The sequence below is a fragment of the Rhinolophus ferrumequinum genome, chromosome 7 (genome assembly GCF_004115265.2).
Source record: "Rhinolophus ferrumequinum isolate MPI-CBG mRhiFer1 chromosome 7, mRhiFer1_v1.p, whole genome shotgun sequence".
NCBI lineage: Eukaryota > Metazoa > Chordata > Mammalia > Chiroptera > Rhinolophidae > Rhinolophus > Rhinolophus ferrumequinum.
The window spans coordinates 16,199,339-16,217,606 of NC_046290.1; the positions used below are offsets into that span (position 1 = coordinate 16,199,339).

The following is an 18,268-nucleotide window of genomic DNA, read 5'->3' on the forward strand; positions in this document are numbered from 1 at the left end:
GGTGCCAGTAGCACCCACCAACGGAGACAAACAAAATGTCTCATGAACTTGTGAAATGTTCTCTGGGGCCAAAACTCCCTGGTGGAGAAAGACTGCTACAGATCCACACAATAAACTAAGCTAAACAATCAAAGAAGACATCTGCATTTTCATGTGTCCCTATGCCTTCCACATGACTGAGAATTTTATCCTCCACAGATGTAGCATATTGAGAAATGTTGAATTTGAAACAGCCAATCTATGTGGACGTTCTGACCCTACTTTTATAATATTTAATTAGTAATAATAATAATAGTGATACAGCAGCACTTGCACAAATCGACATTATTGAGCACATAAATACACAAGTGGCAGCCACTGAGTCATACTTCACAGGCATTGAATTATTTAATTTGATACTACTCCCTGGAGTATGAATTGCTATCTAGTTTTACTGAATGGCACTGAAAAATAGAGATGTCAGTTGAATTGACCAAGGTGAACACACTACTAAGAAGACAGCACTAGGACTCATGCAGGATGACTCCTAATCTGTCCCATTTGACAGCCACTAGTCAATCCACCAACCCCCACATAGCTACTGATGGGAAATGAGACTTGATGTAACTGGAAAACACGTGATGTAACGTGGGTATTCCAAAGAATTAATTAAAAAAAAAAAAAGATGTAAACTATCTGGATAAGTTTTATATTGATTATATGTTTAAAGGATAACATTGGGTTAAATAAAACATGTGATTAAATAGTGTCCCTATTTCTATTAATTTTTTACATATGGCTGATAGAAACTTTAAAATTACATATGTGGCACATATTTTTGGTTGCATTATATTTCTATACAGCAGAACTACTTTCTGTTTATCGTTTCTACTCTGAACCTTCTTTACTTCTTCTGTACATTGGGTATAATAATAATAGAAATGGGTCTACACAGGCTTGTTGTGAGATTTCAGTGATATTCCATATGAAAGGCTTCCTAAACTGTGGAACTCTCTCCATAGCTTGACTATTTAATGCAATGATATTAAAAATTTTAAAGTAGTTTTCCAGCTGTTACATGACTTAGATTATCAAGCAGCATTCTAATTGCCATGACGGAGTGTTCCCAATAGTAAAATATGGTTGCAAAATTCATAGAAGAAAAGATAATTCAGAAAATAAACATCTATAAATTGTTTCCACCTGTAATTAAAAACTAATGAGACAAGATACAGGAAGGTCAAAAATTTCTCTAAATGTCTTGTGTTGTCCATCTGGAGTTGGGCATGGATGTGACCCCGTCTCTGCCATTGTTTGCAATGTGGCCTCTGTTTTCTCATTTGTAGAATGGAGGTTATAACACCAACCTCAATAAGTTGCTATGATTAAATAAAGTACGTCAATAAATAACTTGGCACCGAGCCCAACAAAAATGTCATTTAGAAAATATAAGCTATGTATTATTATTGTTATTAATTATTATTATTGTCACCATCATCATTTCAAGCCTTGTATGATGTGCCTACCAAATGTCAATCACAAATTCTGACTTAACAAAAGGAAATAATTATTGAATAAAGGTGTTAGAGGAAAAAAATAATAAAACAAATTTTCATCAGGCATTATTATCTTTCAAATGTCTATTTTTCCATTAATTAGAACTTATGATATGCATATTGAATGCACCGTTTTTAAATGTACTGACTTTTAGTTATATATGTTCATTTATATATGTTCCTGAGCAGTTAAAATACAGTACTCCTTTTACTGATCAGTTATTGATGACATGATTTTTCAGAAATATTTTTGCTCACTGTAGATTATGAAATTGGTTATGGTTTTTTTTTCTCCTAAATTTGCGTATTCATTCTTATGGTAACAATTTCACGCTAAAAAAAAATTTAAAAAGTCAGAAATACATATAAAATGTGAGATTTAAGTTTTAATGTAACTAGGCATGTCTTTAGAACAGCTCTGAAAGAATTATAAAGGATTATTACTGGTTTTCTTTTCCCTGCCAATGTTAAATGTAACCTGGAGTTGCAACCTGATTACTTGAAATAACATAAGCAAAACACACAGAGTTGGGCCAAACAGCACAATAGCAGACATGAGGGTCACGTCCCATAAATCGCTAACAAAAGAATCATCACAAATACATAAGCATATGATTAGTCTGCTCAAGAAAATTCTATTTGAATTTCATGATATTTCCACACAGATGATTTTAACAAGTCAATTCAAATCATGCACTATCAATAATCAAAGTTAGATAAAAAATAGCACAAAAAGAGGTAAAATGCACTTAAAAAGTCAAAATAATACAGTGAATTCTCAGACCATAATTCTTTCTGTGCAATGGTCTTTAGTATAAAGATATAAACATCTCAAAAAGCTGTATTTAAATACTTTATGACAAAAGTACTTTATGGTTAAAAAAAAACACCTAAAATAGGGAGATAACTCAGAAGTTAATACACAGCAAACCCTAAAAATTAAGTACATAGATTATATGAGAGTCGACATTTTATGCCAAATTCATGAAGTTTCACATCATGAAATTCCAACTTGAATGATAGGATCCTTTAGATCAACAGTAAATGGTTGAATCTTGGGAATATCCATTGAGACCTGATAGCATCCTGTCCAGTTGCATGTCTATCAAATTTGTATAAGAAAATAAATACATGGATTATGTGTCCAGAAGCTAATGGCTCTTAACCTATTCTTGACCTATTTTGAGAATTTGAAGGTAAATTCTGTAAAACAACATAGATCTATACATAGATCAGGAATACAAAATGTTGTAGTATGATTGTCATTCCAAACAGAGATATTAAATACAAATCTAACACAGGTCTGATTAGTTTTTGAAGTTCTCCCTACGTAACCCTTTCTAACATGTCAAATTAGAGTTTTTTATTGAAAAACTTTACCCTCAAGGTAGGATCCTCCTTATTAAATTCTAAGTGGAAATAAATACATTCATTATAGAATTATGACTTACTTTGTTTTCCAATAAAACATTTCCTTTTGCTAACTGAAAAACATACTTTTAGGTTATAATCATAGATGCCGAATATACGCAGGGATTTTGTGATCATAGATCTTCCTGTCTCTGAATGAAATATGTCTGAAATATTTAATTTTTAATATTTCAATTAACAGTGAATTCATCAGCATTTCCCGCTTTTTTTTCTTTTCCATTTTTGTAGCACATTTTTCAGTGTGTTTTATATTCAGTGATTGACAACTTTATTTTTTTTCCTGTTATTTTTTTCCTCTAAAGATTTTGCCCTGCAGAAAGAACACTAAAGGCAGCTTACTCTGGGGGAAGCGAGGTGGATTGTCATTGACATCTGTCAGCGTGATGTTCACCGTCGTGGTCCCCGACAAGCCTCCCATCTGGCCACCCATGTCTTTAGCCTGGATCACCACTTGATATTGCTCCCTGTTCTCTCTGTTCATGTTTGGTAACGCAGTCCTGATGATACCTTGGAGAAAATACAAAAAAGCATTTGTTATCTTCATTAAAATCTCAATTAATAGTTGATTAAGCCCACAACTTGCATATCTACACTAGGGGCTTCTGAAAGGCAAAAGACGTTTTTGCTATTAATTTTTACTGTCTAGAAGTTGTAAAAGTGATGCAATGTAAACATTTTACAATCTGTGGTGTTATTCTATTTCCTAAAGAATGCCATGTGTGTTGTACAGTGACATAAACCTGTATGTAAAAACATAGGAACAGGTACATTTCCATGCGCTGACTCAATCATGAAACTTTGAGATCTGAAATAAATCCTAAGTGTGGCATCCTCGCTCTTCTGGGAGTATTATGGCTAAGGCTGTGTTCTTATTTTACCACCTTTCTTCAACTTACAAAGATCTTAAAAACTGTTAAATTAACAAAGCGATTTATGGTTCCTGACCTGTTTCTGGCTCCACAGAGAAATACGGCTGTCCTTGAAGGATGCTGTAAATGACTCTGGCGCTGTTCCCGTAGGAAGGATCATCGGCATCTGTAGCTGTGACTTGCACCACAGAAGTACCTGAAGTATCCAAATTCAGCTTAGTTCTGCACAGCACCAGAAGGAGGAGCAAAAGCACTGGTTTTCATGGAAGACTTGAATGATTTTGGGCTTTAATAATGACCTCTTAAAGAAACATTTATATATAATTTAGGTGAAAATCATATATATATATACACACACACACACACACACACACACACACACACACACACACATATAGTGTTATTGCAGGTTAATGCTGAATTCAACTACATATTTATTTAGCAAACAGGTGTATTTTTATGCATACAATAGATAGTTACCGTGTATCAGATTATAATAAATGTAGTCAATTTACAAATGCTCAGGTTTTACATTTAAATTTATTTTCACATAATTGATTTGTTTCATACAAAGGTCATATCTAATCACAAAGGAGTAAGTACGCTTCTCTTTCCCCTATCCACTAATTAACTATAAAAATAATTAACATCTGTTCTAGAATACAATTTTATGAATAGATTAAAATTTAAATTTAGAAACATTCCAAGATGAACCCATGTTCCATGAACTATTAAAAGCTATTTAATAAAGTTCAAGATATTTAAAAGGGCTTTATAAAAAGGCAATTGTGAAAAGTCCTTGGGATTTAGTGAAGTAAATATTAAATAATTCCAGAACAATGCTATTGAGAAATGCAGAGTTGAAAATTTACTATAACAACTGTTACAAGGGGGGAAAAAAGTATCACAATTGTTTCATTGGTTTATACAACTTCTCTCACGTTTGAGAAATTAATCTATTCTACTAAATCCAAATATCTATCTCTAAAAATGTTATCATTGTTTTCGATGTTTAGTTCTGTAATCCTCTATTTAATAATAAAAAAGTCTTAAATTTCTTTACCTACAAATATAATTTCTACTTACTTATGAAGAAGAGGGAAATTTCATTTTCTTGAATTTTATACTTCTAGTATGTTCATGTCTTTGGTCTTAGAGGTTTACACTTAAACTTAGTGTAATTTTATATCTGCACGTGAATTTTCAACTGGTATATTTGAATAAGAGATCTATATCAGCAGCCTTTCATTTATAATGGTTATAATGAAAGTTTTTAAAAAATAGTTAATATGAAATAATTGCAAAATCTCATTAATGCTGTCTTTCATATTATCACGATAATCCATAAAAATTCTAGGCAAATGACTAGAGTATATTTGCAAAGACTAAATGTACGGTGTTCTAAATGTACTTATAATGCCTCTGAGTTCAGAATTTCACACAGTCGTTATCCAAATCCATGTGACAAAAATATATATATTTTCATAGTTTTCTATTGAAGTTCAATGGTATTTTCTTGGATTTTTGAGGAAAGTGTCTACTTATTTGTATTGTAAAATTTGTAAATCCATAGGAAGTAAAAAATGCATTCTTTTATTTTGAACTCATATCCTAAATGAGGAAATTAAATATGTATTCTGAGTAGGGTATCAAAGGTGATTTTAATCAATTGATCATAATATTTTAAGAATTTCTTGATTTTTTAAAAAACACTTTTTGAACATCATAATAAATGCTGTAATAAACTTACCTACAACAGACATTTCAGGAACACTAGCTGTATAAATTTCCTCTGGGAATGTTGGCTCATTGTCATTGATATCATGGATTTTGATCACAAACTCAGACTCTGGTTCTACTGGCCTCAAAGTTCTTCTGTTAATAGCTTGTGCACGTAGAGTATAAAAGGCCTTTTCTTCCCTATCAATTCTTCTTGTGGCATGAATATCACCTGTTTTTTCGTCAATAATAAAAAGAGTACCAGCTCCATCTCCAGATAAAATATATTTGAGTGATCCATCTCCTTTATCTTGGTCTGAATGGAGCTAAGAGGAATAAAAAAAGAGAACATCCAAGATAATGTCTGAAGGTACCGAAGGCTGAAAGAATTCAAAGAAGATCTCTCATGTCCCATCACTGAATAAATGGGGTCAGTTAGCTTAGTTCTTGAAATGAGAGTTGAATAAATATGATCATACTCATATAGTATATACTTTAAACAATAGGGCTTGCCTTTCATATACCAGGGTGATTTTTATTCTAAATGGAAAAAAAAGTAATAAAAATAAATCACACACATTTCCCCTCTTTGCTTTGCTTGGTAAATAACCACTTTCATAGGCAAATAACTCCTGACCAAGACAGAAGTCATCAGTCTTCATATGCTGATGTAAACATTGCTTCTCTCGTCTCTTTCTGTGAGTGGAAACTTCTTTTACTCTCGTATTATGCAGGACATTCATCTTCTATAAATGTATTATTAATTATTGCATTTCCATTTGGGGGATTAGTGATATCTTAAGAACTGTAAGACAGGCAAAGTTGTATGAAACACAGCTCCTATGTTAGAAACACCTTGTATAATTTGAGGTTCATACCAGACACTGACTGCCCTGCATTAAATACTTGTGGGTCTCAGAGCAAAAGTACACATAGATATCTATATAACACTTTTCTATGTATTTTGAAATTATAAATCAAGTTAATGAACTATAAGATAAAGTGTTCTATTTTGCTGGAACTATGTTCTTAAGGACCTCAGGCAACAAGTTGGGTGCAGACACAGGCAGTGCGTGGTAAGCCTTTTTCGGCCCCCTTGCTTATGGCCACACACTAACCTTCCAGAATCAACTCATCATGTCAAAGAGCTTTGCTTGCATTCACGTGGACATCTCGGCCCAGTGCACACTCTATTTCAACACAAACGATAGACAAGGAGCCCATGTGTTATGGACAAATTCCATCTGTGTTGTCTTTTAGAGATGTGTACCAGGCCAACCCTCAGAGTTAGGGGTGCATATAACAGAGTGGTGAGTCTGGTCTTTGCGTGACAGACTTGGAAAAGAGAACTTTCTAGGACCTAGAAGCAGGTTCAGGGATGTTTGAGCAGGGGATAATGGGTTCCAAGTACCTCGAGTATGATTTGGAAATGGATGTGTGGGTTTCAGATAAGACTATCCCCTGCTGCCCACGGAATTCTTTCCCTGAAGGGAGGGTCTTAGCCATAGGAGGGACAGAACATGGCGTTGTAAAGCATAAGGTTATAAGTTTCTCTTTAATTGTACCACCCAACGAATAAACATTGCCTATGCTTAGATCACAGTTTGATTATTTGCAATAAGAGATTATGCTTTTTAAATGTGTTTTGTTTTTTAGCAATAAGAAATAAAAAAAATGTGTAGATTTTCTAAATTTCTATAAAGCATTATAACTTAGAAATCATCACATAAATGTTCTTTTAAATATTTATATATACAATGCAGTCGTAAGTCAGAAAAGGCAGACTGACCTGTAGCCTTGAGATTTAAAAATTGGAGAAAATAGTTTTCAATTATGCAAAAAAATTAGAGAGATATTTATCTAAATAGGGTTTTTTTTTTTGCTCTTTAGATCACTTACATTGATACATATTTCCATCCAATTACATGTAAAATATTAAAGGTATTACTTTTTACGTAAAGTATTGTTTCTTTATTTGAAAGTGTTCTTTATGGGAGCTTATGTCAATGAACCTAACTGTGAAAACATTTACATATGGACATCAAAACTTTTTAAATTAAAGACAATATTTTAAAACACACACATATGCCTAATATATTGTATTACTGGTATTATTGGATCTACAAAAGCAGGCTACTTTTTGTTTAATGGTTTGCAGTAATTAGCATTTAGACATCAAATTTGGATCAAACTCCATTTTTTTGAGTTCTGGGCAAATAACTCATTATTACAAACATAATGGATAAAGAAAACCCAAAATGGCTATGTACTTTGGAGGAAAAAATAAAGAAGCCAGATAACAAATAGTTTTTTACTGCATTTTTAGCCATTCATAGACAACAAAGTAAGGTTGAAAAACTCAAGAAACATCTGCTTTTAACTAAAAAGCTCTCAGAAGTAACTTATGACTGTGTTGTCCAGGGAACCACTCTCCAAAAGTCACAAGATTGATGCTTTTTAGTAATTGAAAGTGCACATAGTTGCTGGGAAACTTTCCAATTATATAAATGCGCAACACAGTGGCAATTTTCCAAATGGCAGACATCAATTTCATGTTCTGTCTAGGAATCAAAATAATTCAAGAAAAGATTATTGATATTATCAGGTATTTGATCAGATAACTTTGTGGTTTGTAGTAGACAGGCATGGTGTTTATTGTCTACTCATTCAACAATTTTAATTGAGAAATATTTGTTTACTCTCATAGGAATCAGGTACTTCTAAAAGTAAATTAACTATTCCATTTTAGTGTTATGGAATATTTCAGATACTATGGAAATTCACAGGGCAGCCCCTAAATTAGCCCACAGAAATGAGTGAGGTTTTCCTGAAGCATATCACACCTAACCTACTCAATAGAGAATGAGAAGTGGTTTAAACCTGGGGAATTTTTTGCATTTTACAATTTTCACATATCATGAAGAACACTGGGCAGGTATAGAATATAGATTTGCAGAAGAGAAAGGTACAAGATAAGATGTGCCTCATTAATACCAGTTCTACTACCCTAATCAGTTAGACATGCAAAAAAGTTGCTAGTACAGTGAGATTATAATTTTTATAATACTCAATTTTGGAATACGAATCACAGCAGGATTTTTACCTTCATTTATAGGACAGAGAATGGAAATTAAATCTTGTAATTGGGCCATATTCTATGGTAGTTCCTATTGGATCAGAAAATTGAACATGGTGGTAAGGAATCAAAGAGATGAGGGCTGGAAGTTGGACTGTGGTTTTGAGAATCCGAAATGAAGATTTCTACCTTCTCATAATTAAGAGAAACAAATTAGATCTATGAATTTATAATTTTTCATTTTAAGAAGCCCAACTTATAATAAATTTTTCTTGTACCATGAGAACTTACATAAAAGAAAAGAACCTTTTTTTTTTCTTACAGAGGAAAACAACTGCTCACTAAAACTAGAAAAAAGGGCCAAGATGAACCAAGTTTGCGGGCTTGACATTAGCCTATATTTAGCAAAATACTATTTAAATAAAGATATTTGAGACAAGTAAAGAAAGTAAAGAACAAATAAAGAAACTACAACAGATATTTACTGTAAGGCAGAGGGATGAATTTCTAGACCACCTGAGATTTGGGGATTGCTCCCTCACTTAGATGAATGTGATGCGAGACGAGAGCTAACTAATATTGGTTGACGATTTCCTCACAGATACAGAAAGAGAGCAGCGGGGCAAGTTCTTTCATTATAGTCTCCTGTCTACGCCCTTCTCCTTCTCTTCAAGTTTTTAAAATGTATTTTAGTTACCTCTTCTTTTGCATACTTTCCCCACCCTTACCCTGGTATTGTCTCTCTCCCTCTTTTCTTGTGTGTGAGATAGAATTTTATTTCACATTTCAACTCATTTACCAAGTAATTATCAGACAAGTGTTAGTCCTAACAATTGTAGCTTTCTTGTTGCTCCTCCCTTTTATATTTGGGTATTAGGTACCAATACTTGGATTTATTAAACATTTAATTGAACAAAATCAGTTGTTTATGTTACTGAGAAGTAAGATTATGGATTACTTGTGAAATAAATTTACAGCACCGACTTTGAAATAACTTTTATATTGATTTGACTTAGTGATATTTTATTATGTGAGACATTATGTTTTCGTTAAACACAGAAAAAATGTCAGATTATTGTGGCTTTAGTTCCTCAGTAACACCTGTTCTTTAGTGTGAAACATTTGTGCCACAAATCTTTAAGAAGAATTTTATGTTAATACTGACCTTTCCTTTCCTTGAGGAAAACCTATTAAAAATTCACAACATGCTGTGTTCCTTGTAAATTCAGAAGCAGATAAAGGACATGGCAAGACACATGACAATTAATAAAAACAGAACAACTGGTACTGTGCTGCACATTTAAAAGTCATTTTCCTATTATTTAACTTCCTAATTTAGATTTGGTTAATTATAACTCACTTGCTTATACTGAGTAATTTAATAAGCAAAACTAAACAATACACTGAATTTAAAGAAATATATTAACTGTGGATTAATTAATGAAAGTCTGGTAATTTGAAATGTGGCAGGTTTCTGACAATTTTATAACGTTTTATGTAAAACATTCATCTTAAGATATTTGTCTAAAGCAAAGTTTATAAGCTAAAAGGGATCTTGTGGATTATCTAGTTTACGGTCCCCCTTTTGTTTTTAAGACCAAGAAACTGAGATTTAATCAATTTTTTATCACACAGAAGTTAAAGTAATATTATACTTCAGGATAGGTACTGAAGTATAACCATGTGGTGGTAATTTTACCTCTTAATATCAGCTCATTTTTATTTTTCAGTTCCTCACTTTATGTGAGGAATTAATACAATCTATGAGGTACAAGGAAGGAATTTATGTAATTTGTTACTAAAAGGATAACCAATAAAAGAGTTCACCTTACATTTTCACCCTTGGCTAGAAGAAAAATGAAGAACAAGTTTTAAAGAAATGAAAAACTGCATCTGCCAATAAAAGTCTCATTACTAGTTCAGAGGAATTTATAGTGCTGTGTGAGTTCTTAGTCAGAATACTGATGCCTTTGGATATTGATAATTGTTGGTATGTGTTTGTATTTCAAAAACTGGGAAAGGGCTGTGGAGAAAATTAGAATTATGTTTTTAGGAATTATATTAGAATTATATTTATAATGGTTAGACTAGTTGAAGGATGAATTTTGATGAATGACTCACGAGGACTATAAAACACTCACTCTCTCAGTTTAACAATTTCTCATTTTTGTGGGTGTATGTTCATTAACTTTAAAACATCAGAAATTGTTGAATAGATTTTCTAATGCACAGTGATAATTTTATACCTGCTGTTCTTCCAAACAGCCAATATATTCTATATTTGTTTTAAAAAAATCCAGATTGTAGCAAATATGCTATGCTGTTCTGGTAACATCATCATTAGCATTTTACTCTAATTGCTCTAGTGAGTAACATAATATCAAATGGAAAAGAAGGCATTGAGTCAAATAACTTTAAATTTGCATCCAATAAAAATAGAAAAAAGAACGAAAGAAAAAGAAAAGTACTAGCAAAAATGGCCCAGCATCAGAAAGCAGCTAAGGCATGTTAAAGCAAGTAAACACAATCTGGTCAGAAATAAACAAGTAGTTACTCATTTTGTTGAGACTGGGAAAAAAGGGAAGAGGGGTGACAAATCTTGAATTGGAATGTATGAAGCTTACAGAGAAGAATGGGCATTATTTTAACAATAATGTAGAAAAATATACATCACATGTTATGAATCTGAAAGAAATCATTTTTACTTCAAAAATAGAAATAGGGAGGAAAATTAAGCTTAACAATGAAATGGATTATAAAACAATTATGATAATTTTAAAATCCCCCATATATGGTTTGGATTGAGCATCGAGGATTAATCAATAGATGGACAATAATGTCTGTATAGCTAAGAGCCAGGCAAAAATCAATCAATCAATCAATCAATCAATGATTTATTTCCCACATTTGAGAGGTTCTCTAGAGATCTCCTCAAGGAGGAAATAGTCCAGTGGGGTCTGGATTCAACAACTGGGAATTCCTCTTTCTAGGTGGTCTTATAAGAGTGCAGCCAGTTGAAAATTGGTGTAGTGCTTATGGGCCACCCTAACTGATGAGTTCTATCTGGGATCATCCTGAAGTTTTGGGGGTGCCCTTTGAAGCCATCAGGAATTGCTCAAGAACCTACAACAGGTCATATTGCTTTACAGAGAGTGCTCTAAAATTCAAGAAGTCATCTCCATCAATGGGTTTTGATGTGTTGACTCACATCTTAAAGTGTCTCAATTAGGGTACATTTCTTTACTAGGACTGTGAAGATACCAAGATTATATTTATTTAAATTTTTCATAGACATACTTTCACAGGGCATTATCTCCTTCAAGACCTTAAATTGTATGTATAATACAGAGTAGACACATTATTTCTAATGATTACTTTATCCTTTCTAAAGATAGTTATTGGAGAAATAATTTAGAGAAGGTTCATATTTTTCTAGAAGCCTGACATTTTCTTTCATACAGTTTTGAAAAATCACTAAATTATACAAAGTATCTCCTTGTGGTGTGAAAATGACATTTTATACTTGATTTTTCCCCACCATTTGAAGTCGCCTTCTTAATCATCTTGGATTTAAAATAAAGGAATATATGTAAACACATGTGTAAAATGTTGTTAGGTAAATACAAAATATTTAAAACCAAGAAATTCACTTTTGATTAATAAGGTGAAAAGAAATTAGTAAGGAAAAAATAAATAAACGCACGATCATCTCTCTTCTAAGGGCTACAGAGGTAGTTGAGAATCTTTTCTCCTGCCTTTTCACCAAGAAAAGTATGACAGGAAATGTGAAAAGGAAGAGAGAGCTAGGGACAGGTATTCATTGAAGGAGTATATTTAAATAAGTATTTCTTGAACTGGATTGAAGTAAACTAAATTGAAGAAAGTGATGAGAATTCTATGTGTGGTATTTCAGGTCTTAGCCGTGGTATTTCAGGTCTTAGCCGTTTCACAGATTTTGCTAGAGAGGCAGTATTTGAAGCTGTTGGGTTTCTAAGCCTTGTAAAGATGCTTTTATCTTGAAAGCTGTAGTGACAAGTACATAATTGAATGCCCAAAGGAGAAGGACCAGGCAGTCAGCTGCCTGCTGTCTCTAGGGTTATGGTCAAGGAGGGAAAAAAATTAAAATTGATTTGGATCTTTACATTTATTGCATGTTTTGAGGCACTGACTGAAATAAGAATCTAAAAAAGGGCTATGAACAATATCATAGAAAAAAATTGTGTGTGTGTGTCTGTGTGTGTGTAAAATACACAAACAATGTTATATGTAGTATCAAGGAGTACAAATATCCTCTGAAATATAACCATAGACCATTAAAAAAAAAATTCTATGGCGACTCTGTTCTTCCATGGGGGAAAAAAAAAGAAAATTGAGAAATCAAGAAAATATCTTCCTTAGGAAAGGGAATTTCTCATTTGGCTGACATTCATATCTTCATCAAATTAGGAAACATAAGTCCCCAAACTTATCAGATAATGTCATGCTCCTATAACTTGTCTCTTTCCCTGCTATCTTGATTTATCCACCCTGCAAATTTTTACTCATCTATAAAGATCCTATATATGATTTATATCCCAGATTAAGCACTTTTTCAATTCCTTTGCAAGACAGAATTGACCTTTGTGTTCTTTGTCCTCCAATTCTTATTTGTGTGCATGTGTGTGTGTATTTGAATGAATATACATATATATATATATAATTTTATAATGCTTATACGAATTTTGAACTATTATTTTTATAAGTCTTTATGGAACTACAATTTATTGATTATGAAGATAAGAACCAAGTTTTCTATTGTTTTGGTCTCTTAACATTTCACAGTACGTAACAGAATATGTACTGTAAAAAGAAATGACCATCAGAATCCAATGCCACAGATAGGAGAAATAAAGAATTTAATTTGTGCGACTTCTTTGGAAAGGCTGAACATTCTGAATGGGAAGAAATGGAATTAGAGGTCCATAATGAAAAGGGGCGAGCAGTGAGTGATTCCATTGTAAGTATAAATGTACATAAAGAAAATCATTCCTCATAGTGAAAAAGATTGGGGCTGGAAGTTAGATAGAAATTCCAGTAACTATGAGATTGGATACAGTTGAATAGAATATATACATGAATTACCAAGGGACAAATTTAAATTTTTCAATGAATAGCCAAGGGTAGAAATTTAAATCCAAATTGGTCTCTAAAACGGTATGATATGTCATTATAGACATCTGTAATTTATCTCAGAGTAGGATAAGATAGTTAGGTAATAACAGCAGAATAACATTCCAACTGAAAACATATAGAACAGCCAGATAGATTACAAAAAAATCACATTGCCAAGGCCACATGGCTGTGTAAACAATAATTGACTGGACTACAACCTGGGAGGAGAGACTTGTACAAAGGTGAACTGGGATTTGCAGCTGTTTTTTCTCCAGGGGAATTTGCCATTTCTGGGCCTTGGCTTGGAGGTAAGGATCTGTGATTGTCCCAAAAGGGTACTTCTGGCGTAAAATAGAAAAAAGATTTTGGAGTTCACGTGGTACTGGAGTGAAAATATTGGCGAAGGGAAGGTCCTCAAATGCACTGCCAGTCTTTCCATAAAACATTTGTTGAATTATGAGTCTGTCGATGGTTAAATTCTTAGCTTTCTATGCTTTTATTTATTTATTTAAAAATAAATTCTATCACAAACTCTTGCACAACTGCCTAAATTTCCTCTTGAGCTGTTGAGGCTAAATGGGTTTCATCTTTCTGAAGACAATCTCCCAGAGCCTTCTGACATGTCCCAAAAGAGACTGCGATTCAAAGTTTGTTTACAGCTGCTGGCCTCTGATAGTCACCAGAATCCTTTGCCTTTCCAATTTCCAGTAAGTTTTCCTTTTGTGTTTGTTACTATTTGATTTTGATATGCTAACCAAATACTGGATGTATAAGTATTCTCTTCTTGGGCAAAGAAGCCAAGACTGGATATTGTTTTTCTTGAGGATATGGAACACACTCCATCATCTTCTTATAAATATTGCTGTTAAGAAATCTGTCGTTTTTTCGAATGTCTGATCTTTGTATATGGATTTATTTTTCTCTGGAAGCCTGTAGAATCTTTTGTTTGCCTAGATTTTTTAAGGTGTATTATATTGTTCCTTGGTGTCTATATACTTCTAACATAATTGCAGGGTACTCACCAGTCCCTTTATTCTGCCATCTTGTGCCATTGTGTTCTGAGACATTCTAATGAATTTTTCATTGATATCCCCTGCCCTCCATTTTTTCTTGTTTTGGAACTTCTATTATTCAGATACTGTTCCTTACTGTTTATTCCTTTAATTTCATTGTCCCTTATCTCAGATTTTCCATCTCTTTGTCTCTTGCTTTAATTTCTAGGTTAACGTTTCTAATGTTATTCTCCATGTCATCTATTGAGATTTTTCTATTCTGCATATCTTTGAATTCCAAAGACATTCTTTCTCTGTGGACTCATTTTATAAAAGTTATATATATATCTAGCCGATAGAATTTTCCACAGGTGGCTGCAACAATATTCCCACCCTGTATCCCCTTATGATAACTTCTCACCTCTTAATCCAGAGGAAGAGCTCAATATCCCTTCCATTGAATCCCCATCAGGAGGTGGAGTTCAATTCCCTTTCCCTTGAATCTCTTGTAATGGCAGAATGTAGCAAAAGTGATACTGCATGATTTTCAAGGACGGATCAGAAAAAGTGAGGACACTTCTGCTTGGGAGGCTGAAGTACTTGGACTACAGCCCTCAGCTACTACATAAGGAGTCCAGCTGTTCTGAAGCTATCAGGAATTCATCTCATCTAGGCATGGACAAACCATATGGAGAAGGAGGGAGGGACTGGGGGCGGTGGAAGATAGATAGATAGATAGAGGGGGAGAGAGAGAGAGAGAGAGAGAGAGAGAGAGAGAGAGAGAGACAGAGAGAGAGACAGAGAGACAGAGAGACAGAGAGACAGAGAGAGAGAAACCAGGCAAATAGTAAAATTACTGTTTTGTGGTAACTCGTGAAATTTTTTATGTTTGGCAGCAATAGCTAACCAGAAGAGCTATCTATTTTATTTTTTTGAATGTAACACATGCAAATTAATATTGCATTATATATCAACATATATTTATCTTGCATACTTGTAGAAGTTGATTTTTTAATTATTTTCTCTACGTATTCTCTAATTCCTTCAAATTGCTTTTTCTTTTGTTTTTTTAACTCTGACTTATAATAACAGATTTCTTCAAATGTCTTGATGGATGATTTAATGAGAGATATACTGTTATGTTCCAAATAACATTTTCCTCAGAAAAAAATTAAAAATTATTCCATTTTCTTCTAATACCCAATTTTATTGTGGAAAATTTTTAGTCAGACTCTGATTTTCATTTGATTACAGTTAAAAAAGAAGGATATTTTGGGTACATTTAGACTGAAGATCTTGTTTTTGTGGTTTTAAAATTTGTGAAAATAATCTTGATGTCTTTTCTCAGCTTTGGAAAAAACATATGTTGTTTAATATTTGATTATCTCTGCATTTTCTGTTCTGATTTTTATTCTCTCTGTGTCTCTCTTCTTCCCTTTACTGTTCTTTTCTTTCTTTTTTTCGGTTTTCTATTAGAAGCTAATTAGACCTTCTGGATTTCTCTTTGACTGTTTTATCCATATCACCCCCTTTTAAAATTTCCTTTGATTATTTATCATTTGAAACAATTTTTTTTCCAAATGATTCTTTTTATAAAAATGTCCTACATTTTCCCATTCCCTTAGAAGATAGGATTTAATTATTCTGAAGTTCTTTACTCTTCTGTGACTTATTTCTTGTTCCCCCAGAGACTGACGCTCTATTTATTAAATGAGGTTCTTCTTTTTGTGTGCCGCGGGATTTTCTAAAGTATTAGCGACACTTTGTTATTCTTTTACATTGGTATAAAAAGGTTCATTAGAGGCTTCATGACTTTGCTTTTCCCTTGCAAGCCCGACCATTAAGTGAGCATTTGGACTATACACAGCCCAAACAGGATCATGAAGCACCAAACAGTCCCTAAGCAGTGCATAGTGGCAGCTGCTGGTTGACTTGTCACACTTCCATAGATTTGGCCACTAAAGACACAATGGATCAAAATAGATTTAGCCAGTTCATTACTATAGGCAGAGCAGGCAACCTAAGCTTCATGTTTGCATCCGATTCCCTTGGTCCCCAAGTCTCAAGGGGTGATGCAGCAGCTCAGACCCGCTGTGGATGTGGTCAGTGTGGTATCCCAGCTAAGAGACATTGAGCCCAAGAAACACAAAAGGGAATTTCTAGCATTAACTTTATTTCTCTGGAAGGTAAGCAAATCTTCATGAGGTTCCTACTATCCCGGAATATTGCTGAGTAGTGAGCTGTTTTCTATTTGTTTCATTTGGAATGTAAATTAATCTAAGCAAATTGAACTGTTAATACATAGAAGTGAAGAAATATGAGAGCTTTATGAGAAACTGTCTTCCAACAACGATAGATCATATCTATAGGGTTCAAGAACTTCAAAATAAACTGTGCAAATGGGAAACATGAAGGTAATGAGGTCCCATCTTCATTATAACACACAGATATTGGTATCAGTATTAGCCAATTTGAGAGCCATACTCACTTCTAGGAATATTTGATTGAATGCCTTGCTATTAAGTAGAGGAGGGGGTGGGGAGTTAAGTAGGAAAAGACAATCAATACAACTGATTGCTGAGAAGGAAGTAAACTAAGTAACCAATGAGTCCAAACTAAAGCTGAAAATAATACTCCCCCCATTTCAGCTTTCTCCTACACTACTCTCAGGAAGTCTACCTCTGTTCCTGTGGCTGGTGGGGCTGTCACAGTGACCCACTCCACTTTCAGTTGCCCATAAACTCTTCATTAATTTGTTGTTCATCTGAAGCCTCATCACTTTGTTCCCTGTGCTTCTAATCTATACATCTCATTTCATTTTCTTCTTTTTTAGGTGGGAAAAGAAATAACCAAGAGTTATTAGGCTACCATGTCGAAGGAAACTGACTTTAAAAAAAAAAAAAAAGATGCAATTGTACTAAGCCAAACTGAAATTGTAGCTGTAATTGTTCTACAAATAATTGTTTAATTTACATTATTAAAGGAAGTATAACTGAAGATTAGGTTAATTTTTATTTTTCGTTTAGAACCTCCAAATTTCAAAGATATTTAAAATCTATAGAATGTAATTATTTTCTATGATTAACTCAACAGTCCTTGTTTATAAAGTTTATTCGAAAATCACTAAGTCTAAGATCCATCCTGAAAAAAATCTGGTAAAGATCCCTTTACCATTAACGATTAAACAAAAATTTTAAACTAACTATTAAATAGTAATTGCTTGGTTGATTTTTTTTAATGACTATAAAATTGAAAAAAAAAATAGATTTAAAATATTTAAAAATTCTTAATACATCTTCATTAAAATATTTTAGAAATACATCTTTATTAAGAGAGAATAATGTATAACAGTATGTGTATGGCAGCCTACAATGGAGGAAATTAATTGTGCATAACTGCTTTTTGGTAATACACATTGATAATTATGACACATTTGTTTTCTAGAGTTATTCACAAAAATATATTTATATGTACTCATATACTTGAAATTATTTA

General features: G+C 33.1%; 1 protein-coding gene across 2 annotated transcripts in view; it reads right to left on the minus strand.

The window, feature by feature from the left end:
- LOC117024421 (cadherin-10) overlaps nucleotides 1-18,268 on the minus strand; it is a 147,611-nt gene that overhangs the window by 48,086 nt on the left and 81,257 nt on the right. For both annotated transcript variants that reach the window (XM_033109750.1, XM_033109749.1), the window contains exons 3-5: nucleotides 5,586-5,880; nucleotides 3,912-4,031; nucleotides 3,306-3,473 (exon numbers count right to left, since the gene is read on the minus strand). In XM_033109750.1, the coding sequence (XP_032965641.1) occupies nucleotides 3,306-3,473; nucleotides 3,912-4,031; nucleotides 5,586-5,880 (583 nt within the window). The remainder of the gene's footprint in view (nucleotides 1-3,305; nucleotides 3,474-3,911; nucleotides 4,032-5,585; nucleotides 5,881-18,268) is intronic.